Source organism: Brassica napus, chromosome C3 (genome assembly GCF_020379485.1).
Source record: "Brassica napus cultivar Da-Ae chromosome C3, Da-Ae, whole genome shotgun sequence".
Lineage (NCBI taxonomy): Eukaryota > Viridiplantae > Streptophyta > Magnoliopsida > Brassicales > Brassicaceae > Brassica > Brassica napus.
In genome coordinates this window covers 28,073,004-28,089,573 of record NC_063446.1, presented here as the reverse complement: position 1 = coordinate 28,089,573, position 16,570 = coordinate 28,073,004, and the positions used below count along the sequence as shown (strand labels likewise).

At 36.5% G+C, this 16,570-nt stretch overlaps 2 protein-coding genes across 2 annotated transcripts; one reads left to right on the top strand and one right to left on the bottom strand.

The window, feature by feature from the left end:
- The first annotated feature begins 1,424 nt into the window (after positions 1-1,424).
- On the top strand, positions 1,425-4,135 carry LOC106405732 (MAR-binding filament-like protein 1). The gene is made up of 4 exons (XM_013846268.3): positions 1,425-1,734; positions 1,811-1,857; positions 1,957-2,103; positions 2,218-4,135. Exons 1-4 carry the CDS (start codon positions 1,497-1,499, stop codon positions 3,925-3,927), a joined length of 2,142 nt encoding a protein of 713 aa, XP_013701722.1. The 5' UTR covers positions 1,425-1,496; the 3' UTR covers positions 3,928-4,135.
- On the bottom strand, positions 4,055-8,213 carry LOC106405733 (probable sulfate transporter 3.4). The gene is made up of 13 exons (XM_013846270.3): positions 7,738-8,213; positions 7,105-7,153; positions 6,806-7,013; positions 6,237-6,408; positions 6,077-6,142; positions 5,877-5,990; positions 5,677-5,793; positions 5,465-5,591; positions 5,101-5,387; positions 4,823-5,013; positions 4,650-4,735; positions 4,487-4,563; positions 4,055-4,400 (listed from the first exon to the last, which is right to left on the bottom strand). The coding sequence occupies exons 1-13, from the start codon at positions 8,053-8,055 to the stop codon at positions 4,251-4,253; spliced, it is 1,962 nt and encodes a 653-aa protein (XP_013701724.2). The 5' UTR covers positions 8,056-8,213; the 3' UTR covers positions 4,055-4,250.
- Positions 8,214-16,570: the final 8,357 nt, after the last annotated feature.

The following is a 16,570-nucleotide window of genomic DNA, read 5'->3' as shown; positions in this document are numbered from 1 at the left end:
TAATATAAAATATGATTGATTCTTTAATACAAAATTAAAATAAGAGTTTTGTTAAATAAAACATAAGTTTGTGTATCGGTGTTACAAAAAAAAATCATTAATAGTGTCGTAGGAATTATATCTTTCCCATTAGCGAATAAAATTGAAGCAGAGTGTTGGAGGATAGCTCAACGTATAGACGAGATTATGGAGATTGATATGGGAGTTGAGGTAACGGACACAACTGTTCCTCCGTAAAGAAACGCTCCTGCTAGACATCCTGGATAAATGAAAGAGACATATCTTGACTTGGCTTTGTGTTAATGGATGGTGACTTTCCAATGCTGTTTGGAGCAAGGGCCAATATACACGCACCAAATCACCACTGCAAAAGCTGAAGGTTTACTATGAGCAATGCAAGTGATACTGAAGTTTGGACACAAAGAGATGGTCTTTCAATCGACTGTGAACAACTGGTTATACTCATTCAAAAGGAGGAAGATTAGCCTGCATTGGACTCAGAGCTCGACGAAATACAGGCTGTATCCAAAGAATTTTCTGAACTTTCTATTGCCTATATTCCTAGATCTTTAAAATTCCGTACGAATAGCCTAGCAAAAGGTGTCCGATCACGCGCATCTCGATCATCTTTTGTAAACCCTTTTGCACCAAGTTGGCTAGCCCCACAAGCTAGCGTGAGGGTGCCAAAAAAGAGAATAAAGTTGAAAGTGAAACTAAATATCCCAATGAACAAATTTATCAGAAGTCCATATTTATGTGGATGTCTATATGGGACAAACAATTTTTTTAGACAATTATAGAATATAGTCACGAAAATCAATCCTAAAATATATAATTTAAAAAAAATATTTAAACAAACCATCAAAATTTTCAATATTACACCAAATAAGAATATAAAGACCAACTATATTCTCTTCGTGTATAATGTGTTGTGGTAAGATTCAAAAAAATTAACTTACTTTACAGTAAGGAAAAATTAGATATTTAATTCCAAATTTACAGTAAAAACATAACATTTTATAAAACTAAACAATTGATATAATAGTACAAAAATATGAAAAAAAATCAAAATACTATCCGCGCGTAGCGCGGACAAGGACCTAGTATTAATAAACACAGTTATTATTTTCAAAATTTGATAAAAACAGTTATTATTTTCCAAAGTTACAATTTATCATTATTATTTAAAAAAAAAGATGTGAAAATATTATTTTTTATAAATCGTCGATTATTCAAAAAGGAGGGAATATCAAATTGTTTGGTTTCTGCTGAACCAAACCAAACCAAAAACCGATTGAATTTTTAAAACTTGTCTTCGTAGCTTCAGCTAAATGTAAAACCGAAAAATGAACGTTTCGGTTCGGTTTGCTTCGGTTCCAGTCGAATGCCCAGCCATAGGAAGCTCTTCTTCATTTTTTTTTTTGGTTTGGGTTCCCAGTGTTTGCCACACATTCCCAATCTCCAAATAAACTTTTACTTCTTTCTTCCCAGAGAAGATGGGTGGTTTCCTCATTGGAGGCACTTGCTCCGCCCCTTCTCCTCCTCTCCATTCTAGACTCCTCCCATCTCCTCCTCCTTCTCAGTTCCTGCTTCTCTCCTCCACCAATTCCAAGCGTCGCCGACCACCATCGGCTTCTCTACGCCGCCAAGACGTCAAAAGAAGAGCTTTCGTTCTCGTTGGTATCTCCGTTCTTCCCTTCTTCCAGCTTCAGTCCCCTGCTTTGGCCGATGAAAGTGAGTTCCTTTCTTCTGCATTGATGTAAAAAAAATGTTATCTTTCATTGTTTTAATAAGTTTGTTATTATAACAGGAGACGACAATGAGATTAAGACATCAAAGCTTAATCAAGATTCTGAGGTTTTTATATAAACTCCACCATTTGGGTTTCAATAGTGTTTTACAAGTGATTGAGAGACTTTGTTTGTTTGCTTCTTTTTTTTTATGTTGTGGATTTAGGTTGCAGTTAGTGAAGGAACAACATCATCACCAAACACATTTCTCTCTCTCCTAAATGGTCTTGGGATTTTTAGTTCTGGTGTTCTTGGCGCTCTCTATGCACTTGCTCGTAAAGACACCAAAGCTGCTGAAGAAACCATCGAATCTGTAAGCTTCCTCTTCTACAACTTGTTAAACTTTTTTTGCTTGATTACTCATAGCACTTCTATAAGGTTGTGAATATCTCGCTGCTGGATTTGATCCTTACGTACTTACATACAGCTAAAGAACCAGTTGAAAGAGAGAGAAAGAGCATTGGTTTTGATGGAGAAAGACTTTGAAGCAAGAATCCTGCTCACACAGGAAGAGTGGAATAAGGAAAGAAAAAAGGCAGAAGAGGAAAGATTCTCATTGATCAACCAATTGAATTCTGCAAAGGAAGTGGCGACGGGGTTAGGCAAGGAGCTAAGCAGCGAGAAGAAGCTATCTGAGGAGCTTAGAGCTCAGGTTGAAAACCTGCAAAGTAATCTGTCAAAGGCTGGTGAAGACAAAAAGGCACTCGAGTCTGAGCTCAGAGAAAAGCTTGATCTGATTGAAGGGATACAAGACCGGATCAACTTGCTTAGTTTGGAGCTGAAAGATAAAAAAGAAGAAGTTCAAAGTATTAGCGCATCGCTAGCTGAGAAAGAAGCGGAACTGAAGAAACTCAACTCTGCTTACACTCAAACTAGCAGATATCTCGCTGAAGCGAAGGTAGAAATCAAACAGCTTAAGGATGAAGTCGCGAGACTTCAGTCTGAAATAGACTCCAAAAACTCTACCATTGAGGAACTAAACACCAGAATCACCACTTTAGTCGCTGAGAAAGAAGGTTACATCAAGAAGCTTGACGATGTTACAAAAGACTACAGTGCCTTGAAACTAACTTCTGAGGCGCGGGAAGCTGCTGATGCTGACGTCATAAGAAGTAGAGAGGAGGAGATTCAGAAGATTAATGAAAAGCTGGATCATGCGGTGAAGGATGCTAACGAGAGTAAAGACAAAGTCGCTGACCTTACTGAGAAGTACGAAGACGCAAAGAGGATGCTGGAGATAGAACTCGCTAGTGTACAAAACTTGAGACACGAGCTCGAAGGAACAAAGAGAACACTCCAGGCGTCGAGAGAACGTGTCTCTGACCTGGAGAAGATGCTTGATGAGTCGAGAGCTTTGTGCTCGAAGTTTGAATCAGAGGTCTCAAAAGTTAGCGAAGAGTTTGATAAAGCCAAGAAAAGATACGAAGAGAATCTCGCTGATGAGAGACGAAACGGTGAGGTTTTGGCTAGGGAGATTGCAGTGGAGAAGGATCATGTGAAGAAAGCTAGAGACGAGATTGAGGAGCTGAGGCGTGAGGTCGAAGAAGCTTCTGTCAAGAACCAGAGCCTGCAAAAGGAGCTAGTGGAGGTTTACAAGAAAGGTGAAGCCACTAACAAAGAATTGAAAGAGGAGAAAGAGACTGTTTCGGCGTTGGAGAAAGAGGTTAAAGCAATGGAGAAGCAGATGTTGATGGACAGGGAAGCAATGAAGGCCCTTGAGACAGACCTGGAAGAAGCAGTTAAGTCTTTAGATGAGATGAACAAGAACACAGCGACGCTTTCGCGAGAGCTCGAGAAGGTGAACACTCATATCTCGAGCTTGGAAGACGAGAAAGAAGTGCTTCAAAGATCTCTAGAAGAGGCGAGGAACGCGTCAAAGGAAGCTAAGGAGAACGTGGAAGACGCGCATATCGTCGTGATGAGTCTAGGAAAAGAGAGGGAAGTGCTGGAGAAGAAAGTGAAGAAGCTGGAGGAAGACTTGGGGTCTGCAAAGGGAGAGATACTGCGCATGAGGAGCCAGCAACAGGATTCTTCTGTAAAGGCTGTGAATAGTACGGGTGATGAAGAGAAGAGCGATGATGATAAGGTTGCTGTGAAGAAAGTTGTCAGGAGGAGAAAGAGCAGCACCAGTTCTTGAAAGAGACAAAGGTTGTATAATGACCAAAACTTGCTTCTTATCATTTAACTCTAATCTGTGTAAATTTTGACCATTTCATCAATGATGATAGGAAGTATAGAGTGAGAAGATTGTATCAGGCTATTCATGTCTAAAATTATGATTTCATATAAACTATATGTTAAAGATTGAAATTACATTTATTATTATAATACAATTAAAACCAAAACACCCTCAAGGATTTAAGGGTAAGCACCAAAAATTGTTTCTCAAGAGGCTGGTTTAGTCTTCAGAAACAACCATCCTTTACAAGTTCTCTACTAGAAGTTCAAAGTCTCTCAAATTCATGGCTGGCCATGAGCTTTCCATGTTGATGAGAGATCAGCTACAGCTTCAGCAACCGTTAGATAAAGTCCACTCAGCCCCAGTGACTCAATGATCTTGGACTTGTGTAGCTTTTCCATCACACTCCCCACAGGGTTCACCAGCACAAGCTTTTTAAAACAAGTGAAAACATAAAGTTAGCTTGCGTTTTACTACTTACATAAGTAAGATCTTTGTTTAGAGATAGAGGTCTAACCTGAAGTGATTGCTTCTCTAGCCTCCTTCTAAGTTCAAATACCGCCTCAATCCCACTTGTGTCAATGGAAGATACAGCTAAAACAGTTCAAAAAAGAGAAGGCATAAGTAAACAAGATGAGCCAAAAGCTTATGAGCATACCTCAGATAAGAACAGAAGTTACCTGTCATATCAAGAACTATGCATTTTAAGGTACTGCCATTGTTTTCCTTTATCCGAGTTTCCTCTTCCCTGGTCCATCTCAAGATCCTACATAAACTCATTTCCATAAGAACAAACACAAAACCATATCAAGAAGAAAGTTATTTACTATGAAGACAGTTGTTTTTGACTGACCGTTCTTGCAGGTAAGTGCTATTGGCAAAGTATATTGGAGATTCAACGGCAAGAATCAAGAAACCATGGATTCTTGAAGCTTCTCTGTATCTCTTAAGACTCTGGTATATCTGAGTCCCTTGGATGTTTCCAAACTCTAAAGTGTTTGGCCGTGTTACATGCAACAAGATCTTGATAACCGAAACAACCACCTGCAACAAGAAGGTATCAAACTTAGATAACAAACAATCTGAGGATTAGTAAAAACCATAAACCATAAAGAATATCTGTATACTCACTGCTATTGCTAGGCCAAGAGGTACAGAGACTAAGAGGACACCGAAGAAGGCACACATGCAAGTGAAGAAATCGAATTTGTCAACTTTATAGAGCTTGTAAGCAGCTTGATAATCAATGAGGCCTATCACAGCGGTTAAGATGATGGCGGCTAGGATCAAATTAGGAGTGTAGTAGAAGAGTGGCATCAAGAACAAGAGGGTCACAAGAACTGTAGAGGCCAACACAATGTTGGAAGCAGCTGTTTTGGCTCCAGCGTTGTAGTTTACAGCAGATCTAGAGAAAGAACCTGAAGGAAACAATAAAATGTAAGTCGTCAAAAAAATTGTTCCTTGGGCCACAAGGTGAATGAGATTGGTTTCTAACCTGTTGTAACATAGCAAGAGGTGCAAGAGCCAACCATGTTCATGAAACCTATAGCCATCATTTCTTTGTTCCCATTAACTTGATAGTTCTTTAGAGATGCAAAGGTTCTCCCAACAGCAATCCCTTCCTGAAAAAACAATCAAGTCAAAGTGTTGCACTTTGGCACTTAACTCTACAATTTACAAAGCAGGTAAAGATTTTGGAAAGCTTACTGTAAGAGAGAGAACCCCTGTGATGATACCGGTCTTGATGGCAAGAGCAAGATGAGTACCACTGAAGTACAACATGTTTGATGAAGGTGGATTCAAACCCTTTGGTAGATGTCCAATCTGCATTAAAAATTGAACTGTTAGAATTTCTCATTTCAGTTTTCAAAGTAACATAAGTCAAGTCTGGTTAAAAATGTTCTTACAAAAGAGATGGCATGAGTCTTGTTCCTGATGAGGAATACAAGAAGAGTTGAGATAACAACTGATGCCAAAGGTGATGCAGCTGATATCCAGAAAAGTTTTGGCTTCCTCATGCTCTGTAAATTCGCCAAAAAAATGTTAAATATTCGATCACAGCACAGTCTCTTTTGGTATAATGCCTGAAGTTTTTGCAAGTACTTACAATGTGTCTTGTGGTTAAGAGAATGATCAAGAAGCCAAGCCCCATCACAATAGTTTCCCATGACCACTGAAATTGTAGTAAGTAACGTAACACTATTAGATAAGGATTTTTTTAATCAAAAGAAATAAATAAATAAAGAGGAAAGTAATGATCGACTTACTTCGGATCTATGGTTGAAAACAGAGAACATGACAGGAATAAATTGCATTTTGCCAGTGAAATGAACAATTCCAAGAAGGCCCTTAAGCTGTTGAAGTGACACAATCACAGCAGCACCAGCAGTGAAACCAACCAAAGTTGGCTTTGACAAAAAGTCAATCAAAAATCCCAGCCTGAAAATTTTAAATTAAATTTATGTAAATGTATAATACTAATCCAAAGTTGCTGACCATGAAAATTAAAGTGTAAAACCACTAAGTAGAAGGAAGCATCTTGGGAGGTAGACATTAGTACATGTCACCATCAAATCAAGTTATATAGAATCTTAGTCTTTTTCCATAGAAAAATGTTAGTTATCTCTCTATTCATCATGATTAATGTCCCTTTCATATTCAGTGATAATTCAACAAAAGAGACTTAAGCAAAACTCTGAATATATTCTACTCAAAGAATTACTAAACTGCAATAATAAGCTTTACTACATATTCTTTTCACATGACGATTGCAGATTCCCCTTATTAGTTTGAGTTTTTGATTGGTAAATCTAAATTTTCTAGGTAATATTCATACCTAAGAAGGCCGAGGGAGGCTTGGAAGAGACCAGCAAAGAAAGTTGAAGTGAAGGCCAATTTGAGATATAGAACTGGGTCTTGTGTTGGAGAAACACTCTCACTTAACATGGAGCCCATTACAAGTGATGCAATTGAGACAGGACCAACTGCAAGATGTTTTGAACTCCCAAGAACTGAGTAGATAAGTGGTGGCACAAAACTTGAATCTGCATGCAGCCACAAAACTGATTAATTAGAACCTGATATAGCTGATTACACTGATTAGTCTGTAATCATGTGATGATGGTCGATACTTACAAAGACCAACTATAGGTGGTAAGTTTGCTAGCTTGGCATAGCTGATTCCCTGCAATTTAAATTTCAAAACAAAAACAAAAATTTGTAAGAAAGAACTTTAATTAAATAAGTTTTTGGATAATTCTAAGCGAACCCACTATGAAATTAACAAGATTAAAGTATTTTTATTCAAATTTAATAATACATTGAATAACATTAAATAGTCCAAACAAAGGCAAACATGTTATGTGTTTGCTTTTAACCTTCCGAGTCCAACCAGTAATCCCAACGCTAATCAACAATGTAAATGACAAAACCTCTTTGTTACGCCTTTTATTATCCTACCAACATAACTAGGACTTTAATTATCCTACCAACATATAAACAAAAAAAAAACAAATTCTTTTTTTTGGCCAAAACTGAAAAGAATATGATAACCAAATTAGAAAAACTGTAAAACAATTTCGATTTGATAGGATAATAATTTATTTAAAAAAACAGATCAATTATTTCCATTAATTTTCAATTTTTTCTTTAAATATACAGCTTAAGAATGATAAACCAATTTCGAAAAGGAAATAAAAATAGTCACAACAAAACCAGAAAACAACAAAAAACAACTTTTCTAATAAAAAGGATTGTTAAGTGGTGAACCTGAGGGATGGCCAGACTGGCAATGGTGAGACCAGAGATAACATCAGACCTAAAAAGCTTGAGATCATACTGAGAACCCCATGTGAATATCGGAAACAAGCTTTGAAGACCAAGAATCACTTTGTTTCTCCATGTTTGGTTCCTAAACCTCTCTAACGGATCATCAGGAAAGAAAACATCAGCAAAGCGCTTCTTGAGTTTCTGAAACGTTGTTTTCTTGGGGGGTAGACAAACGCTGTGTATCTCCACGATCGTTTCTCTAGCGGTTGCAGTGTTGGGAGATGTCATGTCTTCTACTCTGTTCGTGCCATGACCCATGGTTTTTAAGGGACTTTAAATGAACCGTTCTTGAAATAATAGAGATGCAGAATTCAATAGTGTGATTCGGATGTGAATATGTGAGATTATGTTTGTAGGATTTTGTGAGGAAAGATGGTATAATTGTGCTTTGTATTTATAGACATTTGGCTGGTATTATGGGTAATGACATGTTTTTTTGTTTTACAAAACAAAAAAGGAAACTGAAAAGCGGTTTCATGGTTGAGTTTATAGGGGCAAATGCGTCATCTCCCATAATCAAGTTCGTGAAAAGGAAATAAAATCTAAGGAAATCAAATTTTCTGTAGACAATGGCATATGAACAAATATATGATAAGATCGCAGAACAGAGGAATCAATGGGATATCAGATACATATACACAATGAAAATCATATAAAACTTAATACACAACGAAAATTACTAGTTTTTTTTTTAATATAGTAGTATATCTAATCTATTAAAAAGCATTCCTTGTATATACAAATTATATATATATCTAAAGTCATAATATTTTCAAAGCATACCCCACTTCATATTTTACTTCAAAATATAATGAAGAATAAAACGATGAACAAAAAATAAAATACTATTCCATTTAAAGAGGGATGTTTTTATTTTTTATTCATTATTCAATTTTCATTCTTTAAAATAAAATATGAAGTGGAGATGAAAATGCTCCAAATTGTATAGGTCAAATTAATTAAAACGCATTTTATGATAGTTAAATTAAAACGCATTTTATGATAGTTAATGTGTATATATGTGATGTCAATTTTTCTTATAACTTTTTCGGCAAGTGTGTATATGCATGTCAAATAACCAGAGTAATTCATTGTAGTTAATACATGTGTATTTTGGTCAACTTATGTTCGTAAATGCTCACTCTTGGTTTCGGCATTTTGTATTAATAAATTTTTTGCTAGAAAATACTTCATCCGTTCTTCTAAAATAGAATTTTTTAGATTTATTTTTTGTTTCAAAATAATAAATTTTTTAAAAGAATTAATATTTTTGGTAGTTAATATTGAAAAATTGTATACATTAAAAAACATTAACTGGAAATATTTGAATTGGTTAAATATTACTGGTTGATATATATTAAAAACTCTATAGTAAAATAAAGAATAAATTTAATTATAAATATTTATTATATTTTTAATATGTATGAATATTCTAAAATATTTTTCTTTCGGTTTTTTTTGGAAACAGATGGAGTAGAATTTTAGAGGTTACTATTATTTTATTATTTCTCTGTTTTGAAAAAAAAATAAGCAATTGTTTTCGAATTCGTGATTTGGGAAAAGGAAAAAATTTCGAGTCTTATAGGATTCAGTGTCAAGTTAGACTCCTGAACGTTGAATTTTTTTGGGATGATGAGGACAGTTGAATTTGGGAAGACTGGTGGGGCTTCCACTTTTAATGGCTTCAATTTAAATAATATCAAACATAAAATATTATACAAAGAAAAAAATGGTTAAAAAGGCTCCACGTTGATTCAAAATTATCTGAAGATTAATTGTCGCAATAATTTTAAAATACATACAGATTCATACAAATATCTGTGGGATCTATTATTGACCAGAAAATAGCAAATGTTTTGGTGTTTAGCAATATGTGAATTTGGTCACTCACTACCTAAGCCTCTCAAACTATGCATATACTTTTTTTTTTTTATAACACTGATTTATTATGACACTACATTCAAGAAAAATATTACATAAACGATTTAACCGACAATAAAACTTATTCAAGGGTTCACTCTCTAGGGTGAAGGTTCACCAACCAATAGAATTGTCTTATTTCATATTCGATAAATTTTAAATTAGGAAACAAAGTATTGTCAAATTATATTATATATGTTTTTTAAATCAAAAGGTAAAAATAAAAAAATAAAAAATAGTAGTAATTACAAAAAAAATATATTTTTAACGTCGTCAATAAAACATTAAACCATAAATCATAAACCCTAAACTCTAAACCCTTGGATAAACCTTGAACTCTAAGATAAATCATAAACTCTAAATCAAAATCACTAAACACTTTAAAACACTCGAGGGTTTAGGGTTTAGGGTTTAGGGTTTAGGGTTTTAATGTTTAGTGTTTTTTATTTAAAGTTTATGATTTATCCAAGGGTTTAGGGTTTACCCAAGGGTTTAGGGTTTACACAAGGGTTTAGGGTTTAGGATTTTGGGTTTAGGGATTAAGATTTAGGGTTTTGTGTTTTGCTGACGACGTTAAAAATATTTTTTTTAAAATTATTTTTTCTGTAACTACTATTTTTCTTTTACTTTTAGAAAAAAAAACATAATATAACTTGAAAATATTTAGTTTCCATTTTTAAAAGATATCGAATTTTATATAATGAAATCCTATTGGTTAGTGAACCCAAGAATAACTCCGACAATAATATCTGCCTTATGAAGATCTACGCATAACTGCAACATATGAGATGTCCTATGAAGATCCACTCCTAATTAGATTTACTTGCACCATGTTGAAGATCTCTTGTAAGCCTTTCGTCTGTAGTCTTCATTAATAAATCGCTCTCTCTGGGATTTGAAACATGGATTTCCTATAATCTGCAAGAAATTGCATAGTCTGGGATTCGAATCCTAGACATGGGTGTAGAACCCTTTAAACCTTAACCAGTAGGCTACGGTTCTTCAACGACTATGCGAATACTCAAGAAGAGAAAATTAATTTATAATTGTTGTAAACTTAAGGATTTAGAAGTGTAAGTTTCTGTATATTATTAATGAATAAGTGTTCCCTTTATATAGAGGTTACAAGAGAGATAAATGGAAATACAATAATAGGAAAGATTACAAATCATAAACATAAACGAATTAGGAAATAGGCAAGTTGTAGCCGCATCTCTCTCCTCTCCAAGTCTCGCAACCGCCTCTCTCTCTCTAGGATTGGGCCGTCTCTCTCTCTAAATGTATGGGCCGGTTATGGACCGGGCCGGTTATGGACATCCACCAATTGATTTATAACACTCCTCCTTGGATGCCATAACCATACAGGGATTGTAATACGCTTAATGTTGTCTCATTAAAACCTTATTAGGAAAAGCCAGTGGGACAAAACCATGATGAAGGAAAAAGAGTACAACACGTACTACTCCCCCTGATGTGAACCTTAGTGGAGGTCTTTCAACCTACGCATCCCAATCTGATGCGTGAGCTTCCTGAACGTGAAGGTAGGAAGTGCCTTGGTAAATAGGTCAGCTGAATTGTCACTGGATCGTACTTAGACGACCTGGATCTCACCGGTTTCCGAAGCTCGTGAGTTAATACAGATTTATAAAAGGATTCAGCCAAGCTATATATAGTATGGACATGTGCGGATTTGTCCTCACTGCCCCCTCATGGACATACTATAATCTTTAAGTGCTTTGGGACATCATGGCCTAATGAGTTTCCCTTGTGTTCATGCTACACACGTGAGATTCTATGGGATAACTCTTTTTGCCCTTTCCAATATCAATTTTGCATCATGTTTTGGACCAGGATGGCCAATCCGGTCATACCATAAAGTGTATAATTTTGTGGGTAAACCATTCTGGTTACGATGACTATTGCCTCTATCATACTGATCTTGACATAGTCTAGATCAATAGAGAATGCATGTATAGTTTTTTAGGACTCATTATGGCCTTGAGCGATTTTATACATATATCTGAAAGAACTCTTTGTTTCCTTCGCCCATTGTTTCAATATGGAAACCATTCATTCTTATATCTCTATATAATCTCAATGGGTTTTTCTGAGTGAATATAAAGCATTTAAATGCTTGCCCTTATACATATCTGGCCATAGCCCTTAATGTGTACCATACCCGCAAATCATATTGGCGTTTTCAAGAATCATTCATTCCTTTCATTAAGTTTTAATAAAACAAGTTCATAGAAATGAAAAACATAGAAATGAAAAACATCAAAACAGAGAACACAGAATTTAGATTACAAATGTCGAAATCAATCTTCAGTTTTTTTTTTATTTAGACAATCTGAAGTTTCATAATCCATAAGATCGTCCTTCTCATGATTGAAGTCGTTTTCATCATCTTGGTAAGTCATATGGGCTTCAGGATTCTTCTGTTTCAAGCTCTCTTGATAGAGGTCAACTAGATGCTTGGGAGTCCTACAAGTCTTAGCCCAATGATTGCTCAATCCACATCTATGGCACACGTATTTCTCTGATTTAGTCTAGTGTTGGGGTTTGAAAGAAGATCCACGGCCACGACCATGGCCTAGTCCAAATGAGCCACGGTCCCGTCCATGGTCTCGACCATTTCCTCGCCCGCGGCCAGAGGATCTTCGACCGCGGCCACGTCCGTTCGATTTGTCTTGACCACGGCCATGCTGGCCGTTTCCTTGGACGTGGTTGGACTCTTTATTGTCCTTTGTAGCGTGTGCATCAGGTAGTGGAGCTGATCCAAGTGGTCTCATCTGACTGTTTCTCATTAGTAATTCATTGTTCTGCTCAGCGAGCAAGAGACAAGAAATACGATTAGCATAGGTTTTGAAACCTTTCTCTCGGTATTGTTGTTGTAACAGCATATTGCTTGCATGGAAAGTGGAAAAGGTTTTCTCAAGCATATCATGTTCCGTAATACTTTCACCACACAGTTCATTTTAGAAACAATCTTAAATAGTGCAGAGTTATATTCGTCCACAGACTTATAGTCTTGGATCCTCAGATTCGTCCAATCAAACCAAGCTTTTGGTAAGATCACCATTCTCTGGTGATCATATCTCGATTTCAATTCATTCCAAATATCTAGTGGATTCTCAATGGTTAGGTATTGATCCTTGAGACTCTCAGCTAGATGATAACGAATGATCAAGATGGCTCTGTAACGATCCTTTTCATTGGCATTATTGTTCTCGGTGATACACTCACCGAGTCCCTTGGATTTCAGGATGATCTTAGCATCGAGCGCCCACTGAAGGTAATTGTCTCCAGATAGATTTAGGGCAGTGAAATCAAGGTTGTTGATTTTCGACATCTGAAGTTATAGATTAATATTTTTTTATCTTTTAGGAATAGTTTTTAATATTTAAACGATTAGGATTTTATGTTTAAACAATCAAACAAGCCTTCACAGCCAAGATCTATGCCTCACGGCCAATGAGCAAGCCGCACGGCCATGGATGCAAACTAGTTCGTTTTTATGCATTTAGTGTGTCGTGTAATTGCAATCCTAACATGGTTTGTTTCTATCAGTTCATGATGCAATCAAAACAAGCAAACATATCGGCCAAACAAAGATCAGGCCACACGGCTATTTGATTCAATTCAACACCATTCCTAGAATAAGTTCTAAGTGTAATTGCAATCAATCAATGTGATTAAGTTATGGTATGAATGCAACAAGGCCATACGGCCACGAGTATGATCAAGTCTAGAACAGTTTAACCTAATATGTAGTTTCAGATTTCGATTTTAAAATAATCTAAACTAGGTCTTTAGGATTTTAGTTTAAACAAGCCAAACAATCAGATTCGAGTTTGAACAATCCTAACAATAGTTCTAGGTGATCAATTTCAAACAATCAATTTCAAACAATCAAAATCGATTTTCAGAATTAGGGTTTTAGGGTTTCGATTTTATTAACAAGCAATTTCAATTTCAGGATGATCAAATTCAATCTCAATCAATCAATCAATCAGTTTAATTAATCAATATTTTTCGAATTAGGGTTTAAGGATTTCGAAAATTTGATCTTAGATCAAAGAGATTTGATTTGAGATTCAAAACCTTTAAGGTTCTGATTTTAATTAATCAATGGATCAATCTCAATTTTTAGGGTTTGGATATCGAACTTATAGAGCTTCGATTTACTCGCTTAGGGATTGATCTATTATCCTATGGCTTTCATCTTAGAGATTATATTTTAGGGTTTCATTATTTACAATCAACCGAATTTGATTCATTATGTTCTTAGAATTCGAAATACCTTTAGTTTAGTTGTTTGTAGAAACCAGAACACCAAGAATGAACCTTGAGCTTAGACACGATCGGGACGCGAGCTGGCTGGGACGCGAGCTGGACACGAGCTGTCTTGGACGCGAGTGTATATGTGCGTGAGAGCGCGTCGGTGGTCAGATCGACAAGCGGTTTGCACTGACTGATTCGTCTTGGCCAGGGCTTCGATTTGATATCTTGATCGTTTTCTGGGTCCTCACGGTTTGGGAGAATGGCCTCTTCGAAGTTCCAAGGCAGATTCCTTTTCATTTAGGGTTTTAGTGTTTTAGCGATTTGGTTTTAGGCTTAGGGTGTTAGAGGCTATCGTGCTGATAACGTGTTGTAAACTTAAGGATTTAGAACTGTAAGTTTCTGTATATTATTAATGAATAAGTGTTCCCTTTATATAGAGGTTACAAGAGAGATAAATGGAAATACAATAATAGGAAAGATTACAAATCATAAACATAAACGAATTATGAAATAGGCAAGTTGTAGCCGTTTCTCTCTCCTCTCCAAGTTTCGCGGCCGCCTCTGTCTCTCTAGGGTTGGGTCGTCTCTCTCTCTAAGTGTATGAACCGGTTATGGACCGGGCCGGTTATGGACCGGGCCGGTTATGGACCGGGCCGGTTATGGACCGGACCGGTTATGGACATCCACCAATTGATTTATAACGATAATTAATTTATCCCCTAATGACAAAGTCTTGGTAAAACTGCTTCCTCGTTTACTAATCTGTGTGTAGATGTAACAAAAAGTTAAAAAGGTGGCGCAAATAGATTGTAGAACATATTATTAGCAATTGAAATCATAGCTATAGTTTACAACCCCCATCTCTCTCACCCTGTGTTTTGGTAACACTCTAACTGTTGATTTCTTTTATAAACATACATACAGAATTTTTAATGAATTTCCTACGTTTTTCTATTTTAAAATCCTACAAAATTATAAATGCCTTTATTAGATGTTTGAATCATAACTTTCATTGCATCATCGTTTCAGTTATACTATAGTCTTCTTAATTATTGTTGATGTTTCAAAAATTTATGAAGTTTTTCACAAAAAACAATTATAGTCTGAAATCTTTCTAAATAAAATAATGATCGGGTTGTTCTTTTTACCTTTTTTTTGTGAAGTAGAGGATTATATTAAGCTTAATCGAAGATTACAATTAGAGAGTTCAGTGCCAGAGAGTGAAACTCACTTGTTACATTAAAAGAAACTAAAGCATTAAGAGCATAGGTTAAACGGTTTGAATCATAGGTAAAACCGGAAGCTTCTTAAAAAGAGTTTCTAAGCTGAGAGATTTTATCCCACAATTGTGAGCAGAGATCATGGCGTTTTGCATTATCAAAGTTTCCGCAATTAGGAGCGACGCCACAAAAGAAGCTGTCGTTGAGTGAGCTGTGGATGTTCCAGCATCATCGATGGTCCACGTTTTGGATACCTGGTGAGAATTACCTCTTACAAAGAGGGACTGTGGTGAAATGATTATCTCCTGAAAGGAGGAAGTGGATGACGATCTCTCTCAGCCCTGACGAGAGGAAGTTTGAGTAAACTTAACCATAATGGTTAAAGTTACTGGGCTAGTAGGAGTAAGATTTTGTCTTTTCGGATTGTGAAACAATGTAGCGCTTGAGCTTGTGATTTTGTTGGCCTTCGGTGGTTGATTGATGGACGATGTTGATATTGGCATGATAATTACTCTTGTCGGGGTTGACCTCTGATGATGAACTTGACTAGACATTTTTAGAATAAATCCAACGACTGAGACAGGAAGAGCGGGTTCTTCCCCGGAATAGCAGAGACAGCCACCAACGCAAGATGTTAACGGCATGGAGATGATGGTCGAGCTTTGTGAATCCCAATCTGGTCGAAAACTAAGAGCACAATCACATGGTACCAGATCCGGTCGATAAGAACAGTGAAAGCACAAAGGTGAGAAATGGATACCATCCACAGAGCCAATCACCACCAATATTTTAACAATCAAAAGCCAGTCCACGAGACTTCAGTTTGTTGCGTATTGGAGAGAGGCAAGCTTGGAGACGATTCTTTTTTCCACCAAGACCCTCGCATCAACATACACATCTTGTACATGGAGAATCAAAGCCCTTAAGGCTGGGTTTGGCAAACGTTCATTCTGGGTGTTCCTCGCCGGAACAGCTTGGTGATGAGGAGGAGCCTGCATAACTGTGACTTGCAGCTTTTTAAAGGGCTCCAGCGGCATCTTCTGAGAAGGACATATCGGTGGCTGAGGAGACTTCCCATTTAAATCTGAGATTTTTGAGTACTAGGAAGTTGTTCTTTGTAGATCCGGTTTTCAACCGATGGAAGGCCCGCTTCTAGATCTCATGAGCTCATAACGATGGATTGAAGAGACTAGGGCCAGATGAGTTAGAATCAGCTTCAGCGGTTTCATATCCAGAGATTTGTCAAGTTTTGTGAACGTCATGCTCAGATCTGGAGATAGTGATGCTCGAAGTAACCGTAAAGCACATGTGGGACAGGGGTGAAACATGGGGTCATGGAGGATGAGAGA

What these genes read in the sequence shown, in the direction of transcription:
- LOC106405732 (XM_013846268.3), top strand. Translation starts at nt 1,497, where the DNA reads ATGGGTGGTTTCCTCATTGGAGGCACTTGCTCCGCCCCTTCTCCTCCT. An exon ending in CCCTGCTTTGGCCGATGAAA is followed by an intron (nt 1,735 to 1,810) that starts GTGAGTTCCTTT and finishes TTATTATAACAG; the next exon opens with GAGACGACAATGAGATTAAG. An exon ending in AGCTTAATCAAGATTCTGAG is followed by an intron (nt 1,858 to 1,956) that starts GTTTTTATATAA and finishes TTGTGGATTTAG; the next exon opens with GTTGCAGTTAGTGAAGGAAC.
- LOC106405733 (XM_013846270.3), bottom strand. Translation starts at nt 8,055, where the DNA reads ATGGGTCATGGCACGAACAGAGTAGAAGACATGACATCTCCCAACACT. An exon ending in TTTTCAACCATAGATCCGAA is followed by an intron (nt 6,143 to 6,236) that starts GTAAGTCGATCA and finishes CTACAATTTCAG; the next exon opens with TGGTCATGGGAAACTATTGT. An exon ending in AGACTCATGCCATCTCTTTT is followed by an intron (nt 5,794 to 5,876) that starts GTAAGAACATTT and finishes TTTTTAATGCAG; the next exon opens with ATTGGACATCTACCAAAGGG.